The following is a 16,988-nucleotide window of genomic DNA, read 5'->3' as shown; positions in this document are numbered from 1 at the left end:
ATTGCTTTACCAATCCTTCCACTCAGCCATGGTCCAGATTAAATGTGTTCATCCTCAGTCATATGTAAATAAAATAATGGTACTGGAAAGATGGCTTTTTTAGTAAAATGCTTGCCACATAAGCATTGGGACCTGAGTTCAGATCCCTAACAAATGTGTAAAAGTCATGAACAGTGGGGCACATCTGTAACACTAGAGTTTACACAGTAGAGACCTCACGTACATATGTGTATACCTGCATGGACACATACATATGATTCATACACATAAATAAAATTTGGGTGTGGATTCTTAAATGTACTTGACAGGAAGATAATAAACACCCCAGCAGAATGATACCCCACCCCCGCCCCAGTCAAGCTATAAGCAGTTGTGAACAACATCCTACAATTTAAATAAAGTTCTCACTGCTTGTAATAGATTTCAAAAATTCTACAAGAAATAAAAGCAACAGTCTCAAGTTTGTGTTCTTAAAAAAAAAAGGAAAGGATAAGTCATGCTTGTAGTGTTTTCATAATTTTGATTATGAATGGATGTTTTTTCCAGAGTTGATTCCTAAAATATCTCTTAAGAAAAAAAATGGGGAGAATGAACTTCAAAATATGCTTCTGTGGTCAAAATCAGGAAGCAAACTGTCATGTTTTTTGTGGTTTTTACTGTTTACATCTTGAAAGCAGGACTGATTCCTATGTCATTGTAGAAATTAGTAAAATGAAATCCCATGGTTGGAGCTTCTCTCTTTCTTATATCATGGTCTTATTTTTAGTGATGTTTTATGTCCTTTTAAAACTAGCTACTTTGGGGCTGGACAGATGGCTCAGTGGTTAAGAGGACCCGGATTCAATTTCCAACACCCACATGGTGGCTCATGACCATTTGTAATCCCAGTTCCAGGGGCTCTCAGCAGAGTTCTTGGTCTTTTGCAGACACCAGGCATGCGTGATGTATACACACATATATGCAGGCAAAACACCATACACATAAAATAAAAAAATAAACAAGTCTTTATAATAAAATAATACCTCTATCACACTCATTATTTTCTCTCAGATATTTTCTTTATGCTTATTTTACTGTATACATCAAGCTTACACATGCATGTTTTTAAGTTTAAGAAGTTCTGCAATGAAACACCAGGACACCGTAGAAATCACATTTATTTGATATAACATACTTGACAGAGTGAATGGGATGACAATACATTAGTTACATAGAAAGCATACACCCCATTAGTGTGCCAATACAGTTATTGAGTGTGTTCTCGCTACAACTCAGTGCATCGCCAAGCTTCGGTGTAAACAAACACCAAATGAAAATGCAGTAGACCAAGCAAATTTTCCATGCCAACATTAACCATGGTATCCTGGAGATTATAACTGTGGACTGTGGTTGAGATGATTGCAGTGACTTGTTCCCTACCACCCAGAACGAAGTTATTACCCACTCTTCTCAGGTGTTTTTCTCATCCCACCACCAATGGAACATCTCTTTATGCTAGAGAATGCTGAAATTCAGGCAGATCGAACAACTTAGCTAGTTATTCTATGGGCAGTCAAGCCGGGAATAACTCAGATCTCCAAATTTAACTCTACTGTACCTTTTGTCACTTAATGGAACATACCAAATTGTGGTACTCCCAGAAAAGCAATTCTGTTTACAGTGGTAGCATTGAAGCTGAAATTAGCCTGGGGAGCAAGCTTCAATTTCTTTATTTTATACACATGCATCATGTAAACATTTATGAACATTAACAGTATCTAATATGTTAAATATAATTAATCTTTTTCATATAGATATTTAAAATGTATTCAAGTGTAGGTTTTGAAAGATAAAATAATGTGGTCAAAATGTTTAAGACTCCTTTGAGAACATGGAATAGAGGGTGGAATCCAAGGCCACGGTTCTGTGGGGTTTTGTTGTCAGTTGCTTGGATGCTTTTCACAGTGCTGGGGATAGAACCTATCTGATGTAAACATTTCAGAAGGAAAACTCTCAGATAGCAAGATGTAAAAAAGCTGGGAAAAGAGAATTAGGGAAAGTAGGGCTGGGGAAATGACTCAGTGGGTGAGAATGCTCATTGCAGAGGCATGAGGATCTCAGTTTTAAATCGCCCGGCCTCATATAAAGGCTGGATGTGGTCACAAGTGCTTGTAACTCCAGTGACATGGGGCATAGATGAGGACTTTGGTAGGAATTGATAGCCTCTAAACAAGCTCTAGGTTCAGGGAGAGACCCTGCCTAAAGGGAATAAGATGAGGCACCCCACATCCTCCTCTCGCATCCATACACAGGGGTATATGCAGGCACATACCCATGTGCATGCATCATAAATATACTTCCCCTGTACTGATCTCTCACAAACATGAAATAAATAAAGGAAAAAGAATCAGGGAAAGGAACAAGAGAGGATGTCTCAAAAACAGTAAATAAAAGTCAACACTTTATATGGCTTCTCTAACCTACAGCATATGTCTCCTATTCCCCTGGATATTGTATTATAGGAAACATTCAAGTATTATATACAATATTTTGAGTTGCAAAGGTTTATTCACTTATTATAGAAAGTCATCACTGGTTCTAATGCTAACCCAAAAAAAATGTCTAATTAGTTTTAGTGTCATGGGAAGAAAACTTGACATGCTAAATGTGGGTTCTAAGCATCAGGAATCCTGAGATATGCCTTTCAGGGTCAAATTGACAATGAGAACAGATCTACGAAGGAATAAGCAGGTCAAAGAATCCTCATCCCCACCTATTCTCTTATCTGTCCTAGAATTGCTTAAGTGGGAACTTTTATATTTGTAGATACAATTACTCTACTTATTCATTCATTGCAGTATTCATTTTAAGTAAGTTTCATCCAATAATGAGCTAAGAGTAACAAAGATTATTTTTAGTTGATTGTGATATGCTTGAGTTTAACATGCCATCACCAAAGGAAGCTTTTTTGGTGGACAACATAAGCTCTTCAGCAATGATAAAGAGCACAGGACATATTACATGAAGTATAAAAATTTGCTATTGAGTGTCAGCCTAGATTGTTCAGTGGAAAAAGAAAAATCAAGTGTGTGTGTATATCTATTTCCTTTTTTTTTCCTTTTAACTTGGCTTGTCAAATTGGTTCCTATTTTTATTTCTTGAGAAAATAATGTGTTTGGCTGTTATTTACCAAAACCACATGTGAGCCTTAGCATGTGCACACACGCTAGCGTTCTGTTTTGCAGCTCTGATTCACCGTCTGGCTCACGCATTCCATAATTACCCATATTCATACGCATATCATGGTCTTTGTAATCAAAGGCAACACTACTGATACAGAAACTCCCAACTGGGGTGTGAGTAAAGGAAGCTTTCCACAATCCTGGCTGGTTGGATCACCAGTCTGGACTTTGAAGTCTGAACTGTCCACTTGAAGTATGTGGCCTCCAAAAATCTGCATTTTTTCCTGTCTCCTGGCAACATCTTGTATTTGTGCTCTGGCTACCACATCCCTATCCACAAAGGTCTGCTGCTGTTTTAGAGTTTAAAAAAACAATTGGCCAAGTTGTCTGGGTTTGAACAATCAGAATGAGTGAAGGCCCTCCCTGTCTCTGTTTACACAGTAAAGGAACTGCCTACCCCTGTGGTAGCAAAGAGTGCCTTCTCTTCTAAGAAAGTGAGTGTCTTTAGTTATGAGGACAACTCTCCAGGAGTTCTAACAGTGTCAGCTCCATCTTCTTCAGGATTTAACACAGATGAGTTGGATCTGGGGCTGGAAGAATGGGGTGGGGAATTAGAAGGGGCTTGGAATAGGAGCTAAGGCAAAAAATGTTATTGGTGTGAAAGCTCCTCGAGGATCAAGGCACTTCTGTCGTTATGGTCAGACTCTGATGGCCAGCTACTACAGTGGCTCCTCTAGACTTCACCTCCTCATCGACCACAGCACTCTTAATTGATCCTCCTCTCCAGTCCCACCTCTCACTCTGAGACAACCTGCAGTAGATATAGAAATGATCGGAATTTCAAGTGCTGTTATCTTTGGTTCTGACTGAGAGTCCCTCTCGCGGCTGACAGTGCTGATATGAAGAGAGCCTTCCTTCTTCCAGGGTGTTTTGATCTTACCACTGTGGGCAAACTGACCTGGGTCCTGTATTACAGGAGGTTAAGAGCATCTGTAGCCCTGCCCAGCTAAATGCCAGTGAACTGCCCACCCTTCCCTGCTGTAGCAGTCAACAATGGTTCTAGACATTGCTCAATGTCTCCCAGGGAGTAAACTCACCGAAGGAAACTAACATTTATTTGGAAACTCTGATATAGCAGATGTGTGCTAGATGTTTTGTGTAATCTGGCAATCATCCTTGGGAGTCTGACCCCATTTTTGTAGATTAGGAGCCTAGGGGAAGGCAGGGATACGTATTTTGTTGCTGCTGCTGTTATTTGTTATTTTTGTCTTCTTCTTTTCTAATAGTCAACAATAAAAAATAAATTACAAATGGAAAATGGAATTTATTCCTACAGAAAAAAGGCCTTATTTTTAATGTACTTATTCTATAATGTGGCTGTATATTTTTTGTATTCTCCTAAATGATAGATATCTAAATTGAAATTTTGCCAGAAGTATGAAAAACTAATAATTACTATTTGGTAGGGATTTATTTATCTGAGTTGAAATTTCTTTCCCTTTTTTATTAGTCTAACACTGGAGAGGAATCAAATTATCTTGAATTTCTTATTGCTGATGGTGCGGAAAGCTATCCTTCAGCTAATACATATCCCTTGCGCAGTGCAGGTCCCTTGAATGACCCCTTTCCTGCTTTCTTTCTTTGTGTTCATGTGCCTGCTATCTTTAGCTTTTCTGTTTATGATCTGCCAAGCAGCTCAGTACAATGTCTCTCAGTCTTATTTGCGAGCAAGAGAATCAGTATCCCAGTGAGCACATGAAAAAAAAAGTGATGTTGCTTAGTAGTAGAGCCTTCGTACAAGTTTGGGAAACCATTGATATTTCATGTAGAATTTTCACCCTCATCCGTGTTTTTGCTTTCAAAACCATTATGAGGCATTAACTTTTCTCTATTGTTTACATACTTTAGTAGCATTATAACTCAAGGTGGACTTGGCCTGGACAACTAGCAGCTGTATATGTTAGTGTCCAAAAGAAAGACATTGTGTTTCATATTTAGGGCTCATTGCCAGGTAGACTGCTTCTAAATTTTCAGGGTATTTCTTTGTTGAAAACAAAATTTATGCCTTTAAACCCAGCACTCCAGAGGCAGAGGCAGGTGAATCTCTTTGAGCTCAAGGCCAGCCTAGTCTACAAAGTGATTTCCAGAACAGCCAGGGCTATACAGAGAAACCCTGTCTCAAAAAACAAACAAATAAACAAATGAAAGAAAGAAAAAGAAAAAATAATTTCTAATTAATATATGCCAAAAAGTTTGGGCTTTCTTTTTTTACAATAATTATTAGTATGTAGGCCCCCAGGCTGGCCTTTAACTTGTTAACCTCCTTCCTCTTCAGGGGTACTGGGATTATGGCTATTTTCCAAGAACGTTGTCTCCTAAAGGCACTTTGGTGTTGCATGGTTGGTTGGTTTTGTTTTTTGAGGGAACTGACAGAATGATTAAGCCAGTTTGAAAGATTTTCAGAGAAACATTCAACTTGGAATCATTGGAAGAATTAATGCTTGGTTAAGATCATTATATTTGAACTGGTTAATCCTCTACAGGGCAATAAAATCGTGATTTAGAGGGTCCTTTTTCACACAAGACTGAAGACATTTGTACTCTACTAGACAGACTCATCCTATTGAGCAAAGCAATGCGTTTCTGTAAGATTTCTACAGGTTAGTGTGTGCTTTCACAGAAACACAAACCATCCTCCCAATAAGAAAAGTATGTCAAAACGGAGCAAAGCTCTTATGAACTTACAGCGACTGAAGCAACGATCATGGGGCCTGCATGGCTCTGCACCAGGTCCTCTGCGTATACACTGCAGCTTTCAGTTTAGCACTTTTATGGGGCTCCTGAAAGTGAGAACGAATGGGTCTCTGATTCTTGTGCCTTCTCTTGGACTCTTCTATTTTTCTGTTGGCTTGTCTGGTCCAACTTCAACATGATGTTTCATCTTATGACATTTTATTTTATTGTGTTTTGCTGTTATCTCTTAGATGTCTATTCTTTTCTAATGATAGACAGAAAGGGGATGGATTTGGAGAGGAGAGGGGGTGGGGAGGAACTGGGAGGAGTAGAGGGAGGGGAAAGAGTATTCATATTATATTGAATGTGAAAAGAATCTCTGTTTAATAAATAAATAAAAATACTCAAAATGTGTTAAATAAAGGTTTCTGACTGGGGTGTAGCTCAGTGATTGAGGCCTCGAACAGCATATGCAAGGCATTTGGCTCCACCCATCACTGCAAGAGCAAAACTAAGCAGTTTCTCTAGAAAATTACCCTTTACTGTCTGACACTAGAAGGAAAAAAAAATGAGGTTGAAAAAGGAACACAAACCCATTGTGGAGACTTCTGAAAAGCACTAAGCTTTTGAAAAGAGAAGAAATTCTCAAACCACTGCCCAGCAAACCAATCACAGTTAATATTCATAATTTCTTACAAGTTTTTTCTAAATTTTTTTCTAAAATTTTAACTTCAGTCTCTGTGAGTTCATTTTTTTCTCTCTTTCAGTTGATTCAGAGAACCTTGTTCTGCTGGTGTCCTCTATCCCCTCTGGATCCTACATTCTTTCTGCCTCTTCCTCCAAGAGTTTCCCTGAAGGAAGAATTTGGTGGAGACATCCCATTCAGAGCAGTGTGTTCCAAAGTCTATCTGCTTTGAATATTTTTTCTAATCATTTGAAAATATGAAACATCTAGTCTGGTGACACCTGTGACTAATTCCAACTATTTGGGAGGCACAGAGGAGGTTCATTGCCCTGGAGTAACAAAGGGCAGGGAATAAGATACAAAGGCAGGAGACAGGGTGAGGGAGAAGGGGACAGGAACAAGAAGGGGGCACAGGGAGGGCCAAAGGACTGCCTCCAGATAGAGTGGAGACAGACGTGGCCCGATGGCAATTGACAGCTTATAAAGCGAATGAGGGGAACACCATGCTAGGATGAGTTGGTTTCTTTTGATTGGACATGTTAATTAGGTGAGCCAAAAGGGGCTTTTGATCACTGGACTTCAATACTTTGATAACTGGATCTTGGCAGTCAGCCTCAGGAGGAAGAAGTGGCTAAATAATGGACTAGACCTTGGTGGATAGCTTTAGGAATGGAATCTAACGGTTTTTGTTAGCAGAGCAGAGGGAATATGGGAAGGGGAAGGCCTGCCAGAGCCATGTTTGCCATGCTGGAGCCTCCCAAAGCCCCTCCACTTAGTGTCTTAGCAGAGCAAATGGATTCAATTCCAAGAACTCATGTAGTGGCTCAAACCATCTTTCAATCCAGCAGGAGATCTGGTGCCTTCTTCTGATCTCCTTGGGCATGAGGATTATACATGGTACACATATATACATGGAGGCAAAATACTCATACATAAAATGAGTAAGTCTAAAAAAAATAAAATTTTTGTAAAAGGTTAGGGTATAGGTTGGTGATAGAGGACTTGCTTTGCATGTATAAGGTTCTAGATTTGACCCAAACACTGAAAAAAAAAACCTAAGATATACAGTATTATGTGTTGATGTACATTATTTTTTGGTATACATCTACACATCGAGGCAAAAGTGAACCTTCATTTTCCAACACACAGAGAAGATGGACTCCAGCAACTGAAGATAGACTCCAGAACTAACCATGTGGCCTGAAACCATAGAGCTAGAAGAAAGCGTGGGGAAGTGAGTTTCTTCATCCTAGCCTTGGTGGTGATTGTTTCGAATCTCACACCAAAAACTTAGGGGAACAAAAGCAATAGTAAAGCAAGTGAGACTACAGCAAGCACAATAACCTCTTCACAGCAAGTGAAACAATCATCGACCTGGAAAGAGCCTGTGAGAAAATACTACAGACTACATAGTTGATAAAAGACTGACATCCAAGATAGGTTTAAAAAAATCACAGAACTCAACAGAAAAATAAAACTCAAACAAGAAATAGGCCAAAGATACGACAAAGACATACCAATGACCAATGGGTGCTTGAAAAGGTATTAAACGTCACTTATCAGAGGAATCTAAGTCAAGATACAATGAGAGAGAGCATCTCACACTTGTGAGGTTGGATGATTCCAAGAGACAACATGGGATAGTTACAGAGAAGAGGGCGCTGTTGCACACATAGCTTAGTAAGGCTGTACTGCTTGCATTCTGTAACTTTATGTGGTGGAAATTTGCCCATGTACTTGACTTCTGAAATCTAGGTCATTGGTCCAAAGTTAACCTACCCACTTCTCTCTTCAGGTCATTTCTAGTTTTTACTGAAACCCCACTGTAACCATGGAGATTCTGCCCATCTGCTTCCTTGGCAAGGGGTGACCATGTCCCTGGCTATGTACAGTCAAACCTCAGTATACAGGAGAATTGACCCCAAGAGCTTCCTCTATACCAAAAATCCACAGATAGTGGAGTCCCTTGTGTAAAATAACACACTGTTGCTTAGGAAGTATACGTATCCTGTAAAGCACTTATAGATTAGCAATGCTCAACACATTGTAAATGTTAAGAATTTGTAGACAGAATTGTTTAGGAAACAAAAGCTATTTTAAACTTTTATTAAATGACTATCTTAAAAGTGCACGTTCTGTACAGATGCAGTATTCATCAAATGGTCAGTGGATTCCACAGATGCTCGGCCAACAGATGGGAATATTTGGCTACTGCATTGTGTAACTGTAGAGTCCAAGGCATGCGCCCTTGCAACTTCAACTCTAGGGTGCTTCTCACACTACAGTTTTAAAGCTACCCCTACTTCCCTAGGCCCTGGCAGTCACTGGACTGTTCCTCATTTCAAGGACTTTATAGAAATGGGTGGTACAGTACAGAGCTATGGCCTAGGGGAGCACCCAAGCGGCCTCCTACACACAGTTGTTCTCGGGGGCTGACAAGCTTCTTTGGAGAGTCACTAGGAAGTACTGAAAGCATTATAAATTACATACTCCCTGTCACAGTTATTCCATTCTGATAGAAATCTAAAACAGCCATGATATCATGTAAAAATAAAGTGACCATGTCTTCATAAATCTTTATTAGTGAATGTAGGTAGAGACTTCATCACGTGTCACAAGATGCCATTCTGCTTTGGATATTTTTGCCAATCATTTGAAAGTGTAAATCATCTAATCTGGTGACACCTATAATTCCAACTATTTAGGAGGCTGAGACAAGTCCTACCTGGGCTACAGAGTGAGTAAATGACTTACTAGCCTGAGCATTTCAGTGAGAATCTGTTATGAAATTCAAAATTGAAGCTACTAGAAGACATCCACCCTTAGCTTGTAGGTTGGCGGTTGGCTTTGTTACTCTCTGCCCTACTCTTTTGGCATGGGTTTTCTCGATGGAGCTGAGCTGGTAGCCAACAAAGCCCAAGAAATCTGCTTATCTGCATCTCTCCCACTACTGTGCTGGGGTTACAGGCATGCACTGCCATGGGCAGCCCTTTCACAGGGGGACAAGGGATTTGAACTAAGATCTTTACAATGTGCAGTGAACACTTTTACCCTTGAGCTATCCCTGGCTTATATTTTCTAGATAGTAATATGCATTGTGCCAATGTCTTCAGGGCACAGCAGGAATTGCTTCATTTCTGTAAAGTGTGTGTCATTTCGTGTTTGGTTGGTTGATTTTTCTTATTGCTAGTATTTGAGACAGGGTCTGGTTTTATAGCCCAGGCTCTTGCTATATAGCCCAGGCTTGCCTTCAGCTCAGTCCTACTTCAGTCTCTGAGTGCTGGTATTTTAGGCCACAGCACCTGGATTGAAAGTGTCTTTTGAAGAAAAGTTTTCCATTTTAGATAAATTTAATCAAGTAGTACTTGACTGTGAATGCAATTATGGACTCAGAGAACTTGGAAGGCAACAAGAGAGAAAAGCAAAAGATCACTTTCTTGCATACAAAAAAGAAAGTCTTTCTTCATCGGGTGGGAGTAGAAGAATGTTTTCACTTTTCTCCAAGACTTTTCAGGACAGTAGTTGAATGCTAACAGTGTATCCGGTTGTGCAATCTATTGTTCTATACTGCAGAAAGTAGCTTTAAAAGCCCTGCCGTGGCCAGGGCTGCCCGAAGGCATGCATCTGATATTAATGGAGTGTTACTCTGCTTTGACAAGTTTACAGGCGTCTCTCTTCTGAGCCAGTTGACGTAATTCAAAGTAGGAAAAGACCCTCCCACTTGGCATTGGTTAACTGACTATGATGGGCTCCTCTGCCTCTCCCGAAGTGGTCCTGGAATCAGAGAAAGCTCTTGAAATCTGAAGAACTTTAGAAAGTCACGAAGTCATACTGACTAAGATTACCCATCTCAAACCAGCAGGGAAAACGGTAGCCCGTGGCGTGCTCTCGATCAGCACAGCGAAGCTCCGCCACCTTTAGCTGGTACCTGGTCCTTGAGTCTGTAGATATTTCTCCGAAGTTCTGCACGCTTTTGGAACTGGTCTGGCATGCTTGACAGGCACCTGGTGTCTTCTCAGACTCAATGCAGTATTCCTGGGGTAAGCAGACGGGGGGGGGGCTCTCCAGATTAACTGTGTGCTCTGGAGAGAAACGGGATTGTACCGTACTTTTAATGGGCCCAAGCTACAGTCATGCTAACTGCTTTGCTGTGTAAAAGTTTCCCGTCATTGCCAAAATATCATATGTGTTGTATTTATTTGAATACTGAGGTGGGTTAAGCAATTAAAACAGTAACTTTAGTTTTAAAGAGTTTTGCTGAGATTCCATTAGTAGCTAGGGGAGGGAGTTAGGGTGAGGAGAACTTGATGGAGATGGAAAATGTTTTTGTGAACTGCGAGCAGGCTCTTGTTGCAGACCACTCTCAGCCTGGGCACTGTGCTTTTGGCTTCTTTCTTCTTGAGACTTTCTAAAAATCAGGGTGCTTTGACTTCAAGTGTTACAAATTAGGATTGTATTGAAGTTTATCTTTTAGTTTTACATTTTGAATTTATAAAGTCCAGACAGGAGAGTCTGCTGTTTAAGACACTTGAAAGTATGGAGTCTTACCACGCTAAGACTGTTGGATCTTTAGATTCGGGACTCTTACAGAAAATGTCATATATTTTTAATGACATTTAAAGCAAGATTTATAATAATCATAAAGTTATTGTTATGCATCAACTATATCATCTAAGACTAGGAATAATGATATCTATGTTTAAGGAGAATTTTCAAGCAAATTGCATTACTGGTGATATTATTATTTTCCTTATTTCTGAGAAAAGCTTTGGAAAAACAAAACAGCACCAACAATTAAATTAGAGCTTGCAAACATTAGTCATGAGGTTACAAATACATGTTAGTAGGGTGCACAAATATTTGGTAATCAGTTAAATACAGACTCGCTAAAAGTTCTTTCTAGATTTCCTGGTGGTTTCAGCCTATACTGCTCTGAGTTTAAGAGGGGAAAATACATGCTAAGAAAGTAGTTGAGTGGAAATCATTTGTTCTGAGCTCTGTCTGCCACATAAAAATATTAGCACAACCAGTAAATCTGAGGGCGCTTGGCTACACTCTATGTGATTCATAGCTAGATCCCATTTTATGTTTTCTAAGGACACAGAGATTTCTTCTTCTTGTGTTCGTGCACATTCCATTTGGTGTACGTGCAGGCTGGGGATGTGACTCAGTGGTAGAGACCTTGCTTGGCTCGCACAAGGCCCTGGGTTCAGTACCCAAGGCTAAAAGTAAAATTGTCTGTATTGTAGTTATATCCCTTTAGGCTCTGCATGGCTGCCAATTTATTTAACACAAAGGATTTCTGGATGTTAGAAACAATACATTTGCCAATATTTAAAATGTTATGTGTGATATAGAAATTAGTTAATACCTCTTTTGTTGTGCCTGTTTTCAGTGACATCTGGAATAATCATTTCTAGTAAGTTTGCTTTCTAAGAATATTATCAAAAGTGAAATAACTACTTCATTTTTTCCTACAGAGGTGTTAATTAGAAAATTATCTTTACAACTGACAATGGATGTGTACAACTCACAACCTGAATTCTAGACGCATTCCGTTTGCACTCAGAAAGTGGGGACAATGATGCCGTGGCTATTTACAAGTAGTGGCAATCTATGACTCTAAATGGGTAGTTTATCCTATAGTTAATTTCACTCCTGTCTTGAAGTACTGACAAATCTGTCTGAGGAGGTTAGTTCTTTAAGCTTCGTTCCAAAGCCCTGCATTTCTGACCCCCTTTGACCTGGCTAGTACTCATTTTAGGTTTTTATTGTTGTTTGGTTGGATCAGGCGCAGCATCTTTCTGTGTGGTCCAGGATGCCCTAAAAACCCATGCTCCTCACACTTCGGCCTCCCGCATTCTGGGATAACAGACGCCACACCTAAGTTGGTTTTTTTTTTTTTTTTTTTTTTTTTTTTTTGAGTCAGGGCCTTGCTCTTTTGTCAGCCTTGGCCTTAGTCTCGTAGTCTTCTTGCCTCAGCTGCCTGAGTACCTGAGATTACAGGTTTATGTCTAGTTTTGTTCTTATGTAGTTTGTGCCTGTGTTTGAGTAGCACTCATCAATGGATGGAGTTTTTTTAATGATTAAAGTTTAAAGGAACACCTCATCAAAACTTTCTTCTATCATGTTTAACACTTTTAATCTACTCTTTCTCAACTTTTCCCAGTAATGCCAGAAGACATTCTCTCAAGACTGGGCAGACATATGGAGAATTTTTTGATAGGTACACTGACACATATGCCATTATGTGCATCTACATATATATTATTGAATAGCTTTTGAGACTGTCAAATAAACTATATGCTCTTTATTTCCGTTTTAATACATATATGATTTCGTGTTATATCTGTTTTTTTCCCGAAGTTATTTCAAATCCCAACTACATGAAGACAGCTTTGAAAAACATTTAATTTTTGTTTTACAATGAAATGAACTTGATAAATCAGTGCATTTTGTACAAACACTATTCAGTACAAAGACAAACAAGTGTGTAAGTGTCCCTCAGATTCAGGGCACTTGCTGCTTGTCATGTCTTCTGGTATTGTTGGCTCATGAGTTGCTTGACAATGACTGATCAGTGGCTGCAATCATGTACTGATATGGTTAGACCAACAGTGTTACTTCTGTGTGTTTGTGATGATGACCTCTCAGATATGTGCAGGCCTTTCTGACTCATTTTAAATAGTGACCAGAATTGTTTCTCTAACTTTGGCTTATAGCAGGTGTTAGGATCTTGTCAGCCTTGACACTGAATTCTATACATTCCCCTATCATATTTTGAGATTTGCAAGCACTGTGTCCTTATTTTTAACATCTGTAAAAAATAAGAGTAATAATAACCATTTGCAAGGAAATTTAAAGCAAACCAGAATGCGTATAGACTCTGTTTATACAGAATGGTGTTTGCAGTTATTAAAGGAATATACATGCCTTCCTACATTTTCTGAAATGACTAGGAATTAACAAACTGATATTCATGATAGGCAGCAAGGGAAGTTGTGCTTTTTATTTACACATTAGAGGAGTAAGGGCTATTCTGGGAAGTGGACTCCTCATTGGGTATCTATGGCTCCTTTATCAGAGTGTTGTGATAGGAGGGCAGTACAGCCCTCTGAGCCTGTGCAAAACCCATCAACATGTGTAAATATGGACATATACTGCTTTCAGCTGATTCTCAACGTTATCTTCATCCACCAGATGGTAAAGAACCAGTGCTTAGGTATGGAACAAAGGGGATAATGGGAGTTAAATATTCCAATGAACTGACTTTTTAAATGAATTTTCTTTTTCTTTATTCTTTTATGATTACAGCAACTCAAGCAATTACTAGGGACAATAATGTCATAACTATTTAATAGTAACAGCAGTGTGCATGGCTCATGTAGGAAGTTTTACCCTGTGGTTCATTTCCCTCCTGTTGAAGTATTGTGGAGAATATAAATAGGAACATTGGTTCTTTTAAACTTCTTTCATAAGCCTACACTTTTGTTCCCTTTGGTATGGCTATTGTTCACTTTAGATTTTTGTTGATCATTTAGTTTAGGTTATGAGATATGTAAATTATAATTATGAACTAATTATCAATTAATTAGTTCAGGTTAGCACATGAGCATGCATTTCCCCTTATTTATGTTTTTATGAAGGCATACAATGGCCTAAAGCTGCAAGTTTCTAAATCTTTTTACAAATATACTTTGCATTTAAATGCAGTCATAATGTCAGTAAGGCTTTGTGAATTACATAGGTACCCAAAGACGCTGCTTCATTACCTAGAGATGCCAGCCTATTGCTATTACCTTGTCATGCTAAGCAATTGTCTTACGAGAGTGATCATTTTGTGAACCCCTGACAGATTTGCCAAATTATTTTATTACTAAAACTTATAAATTTGAAGTAACATTTTACTTTTCAGAAATTACTTATGTTACTGTTATTAAAACTGGAAGAAATCTGAAGGAGATGCTGTGGGTGTGGGGACACCCCACCACAGCATGATGCTTTGGCAGGAACTTATGCTGCTTACCCTGGCATGCTGCAGGAGTACAACAACTGTGTGTGTTTTTATATTTGTATCTTCAGTGAGCATGCTTCCATTGTCTACCTTTGTCCTTCAACCTTATGTTGACATCACAGCTCAATCGCAGCATTATAGAATATTGTGTAGGTTTGCCATGGTTTGTCCAAATAGTTATCATTAGCTGTTGAACTTTTAAGTATATATGTGTGCACGCATGTGTGTACATGATTGCTTGTAGAAAACAGGTAGATATCAAGTGTCTTCTTCAAATTTTCTCCACCTTAGTTTTTGAGACAATATTTTGAAAGATCCTTAAACCTGGAGTTATTATCAGTTCAACTAAATGGGCTAGCCAATGAGCTTCAGGTATCAGTCTGTCTTCACCTTTCCCACCTCAGAGCTGGGTTAGAAACACACAACACCACCCTCATGTTTTGTGTGAGTGTGATGTGGCAAGAACTTTACCAAATGAGCCATTTCTCTAGATCCAGATACTCTATTTCAGACTGACTCTGTACTTTTTTTATAGACAAACTTGCAATAACAGTTGTGACTATACAGTTTTTGACCCCACTGAATAATTTCTGTGGACTAAATTCTCAGATGAGGGACTGTTTGCTTAGGTGAGTTTAAATGTTCTTGTTCTTCCTGGCTGTGCCTCTGATATTTCTTTTTGAAATGATTTTATTGACAATGCTAATATTACAATATACTATCAAGAGTCTGAAGCAAAAGATCATTAAACCAGCCTAGGTGATATGGTAAGACCCCATTTATAAAAACCTTGACATTATTCAAATAACAAAATCATTTAGAGCAGAGAGCTGTTAAGTGTTACACAGAGTTGGGCAAAAGCCACTCCAGTGTATGATGTAGTTAAATATGAGAAGTGACCGCTCCCTTTATGCCATACTTTTTCATTGTCAAGGACAACTAAAACCAAGAATGCATCTAGTCTTCATTGATCAGGGGCCAGCAAGGCCGGGACAAGGGACCTTGTGGTCTTGTGAGTGCTCTCTTTTCTGCTGGCCATTTAGAGGCTTGCCTCTCTTCTGGTTAAAAACTGAAAGTTTTTTTCCACTGCCTAGTTGAAGCAGTAGCCTTCTGTATGCTGGGCAAGTGCTCTGCCACTGAACTACACCACAGCATTGGGAACTGGAATTTTCTAAACTGTTTCTTAGTAAGGGAAATCAAAGTGCTGCCATTTTGACCTTTGTGTAAATTATGTCACTTGTCAGGTAATGACCTGATTTTAATCTAGGTTCTTAGCTTTGTTATCTAACAGTAGCATTTTACCCATCAAAGAAAACAAAATTTGCCTTTCAGAATCATCTAAGGCCCTATTCTACAACCCCAGCACATGTGACCATCATGCAGTTGTCGGGAAGTTGGATACCAACTCTACAAAATCTATTTTGTTCTGTGCTGTGCCCTATCCTCATAGTTGCTCAGACCAAACAGGACTTTGAGTTCCTGTGTAATAAGTGAGCAGACTTGAGTAGACTTATAACAAAAGCATGCGTTTTTATTTTGATTCCCCCCCCCCCCGGTCTCCTGGTTTGCAGCAAGATAACTGATAGTCCTAGGTGTGTGGGGGGGCAGGGGGTGTATCCACCCTGCTCTATCACTCTCCACCTTATTTCCTTAAGACGGGGTTTCTCACTGAACCTGGAGCAAGGCTGGTAGCCTTCAAGTCTGAGTGACCTTCCTGGCCTCACTTCCCCACAGTATTGAGGTTACAGGCACACAGCTACATCCAGTTTTATGTTCCTGGGATCCAAGTTTAAGTCCTCATACTTAAGCAACAAATGCTCTTATCCACTGAGCCACCTTTCTAGTTCCAATTTATTTGTTTTAAACATGGAAAATGAATTTAAGTTAATTTGAATTTTAATGTTCTTTGTTTTTACTCTCTCTATTGTCGTGTCTAAGAGTTTGGAAAGGTCCCAGAAGTGGCACAACATTCTCAAAGCACTTAGGGTGGGATAGTGGTTTATCAGTTAGTCTTCTCTTTGAGGCCTAGGAAATATTTGAAGAAAGCGTATTCAATAAAAATAGTTTTTTGTTTTGGTTTTTGTATAACAGTGTAGATATTTTTGTGGCATGAAAAGCCATGCGACTGAAATCCCCCCATTAGATTCAGGCTTGCGGCAGTTTTTGTGACTTAGTTTAATAAGGTTGAATGTTCAATAAAAATACTTGGAAGACTTCTCCAAAGGCTAAGCTCCACATCGGGAGGTTTTGCATATCCAGCTCAGATTAGCTTCCAGGCTTTTACAGTGGGCTGTGAATAATTTATGTTAATTTGACTTTTGGGTATTTTTGAAAAGAGGTTGTGTAAGCCTTCAAGTACAACAATGTAAAAAAGTAACTTTCGTGAGATGTCCAG

At 39.2% G+C, this 16,988-nt stretch overlaps 1 protein-coding gene across 13 annotated transcripts in view; it reads left to right on the top strand.

The window, feature by feature from the left end:
• Positions 1-16,988, top strand: part of Cacnb2 (calcium voltage-gated channel auxiliary subunit beta 2) — a 327,915-nt gene that overhangs the window by 180,320 nt on the left and 130,607 nt on the right. The window contains exon 1 of one of the 13 annotated variants that reach the window (XM_040755453.1): positions 10,403-10,619. The exons of the other annotated variants lie outside the window; for them this stretch is intronic. Coding sequence (XP_040611387.1) covers positions 10,569-10,619 — 51 coding nt within the window. The 5' untranslated portion in view covers positions 10,403-10,568. Of the gene's footprint in view, positions 1-10,402; positions 10,620-16,988 lie in introns of those variants that run through there. 13 annotated transcript variants of the gene reach the window in all.

Source organism: Mesocricetus auratus, unplaced genomic scaffold (genome assembly GCF_017639785.1).
Source record: "Mesocricetus auratus isolate SY011 unplaced genomic scaffold, BCM_Maur_2.0 Super-Scaffold_100013, whole genome shotgun sequence".
NCBI classification, from domain to species: domain Eukaryota; kingdom Metazoa; phylum Chordata; class Mammalia; order Rodentia; family Cricetidae; genus Mesocricetus; species Mesocricetus auratus.
Note: the sequence above shows the minus strand (reverse complement) of the source record. Positions and strands in the feature narration are given on the sequence as shown.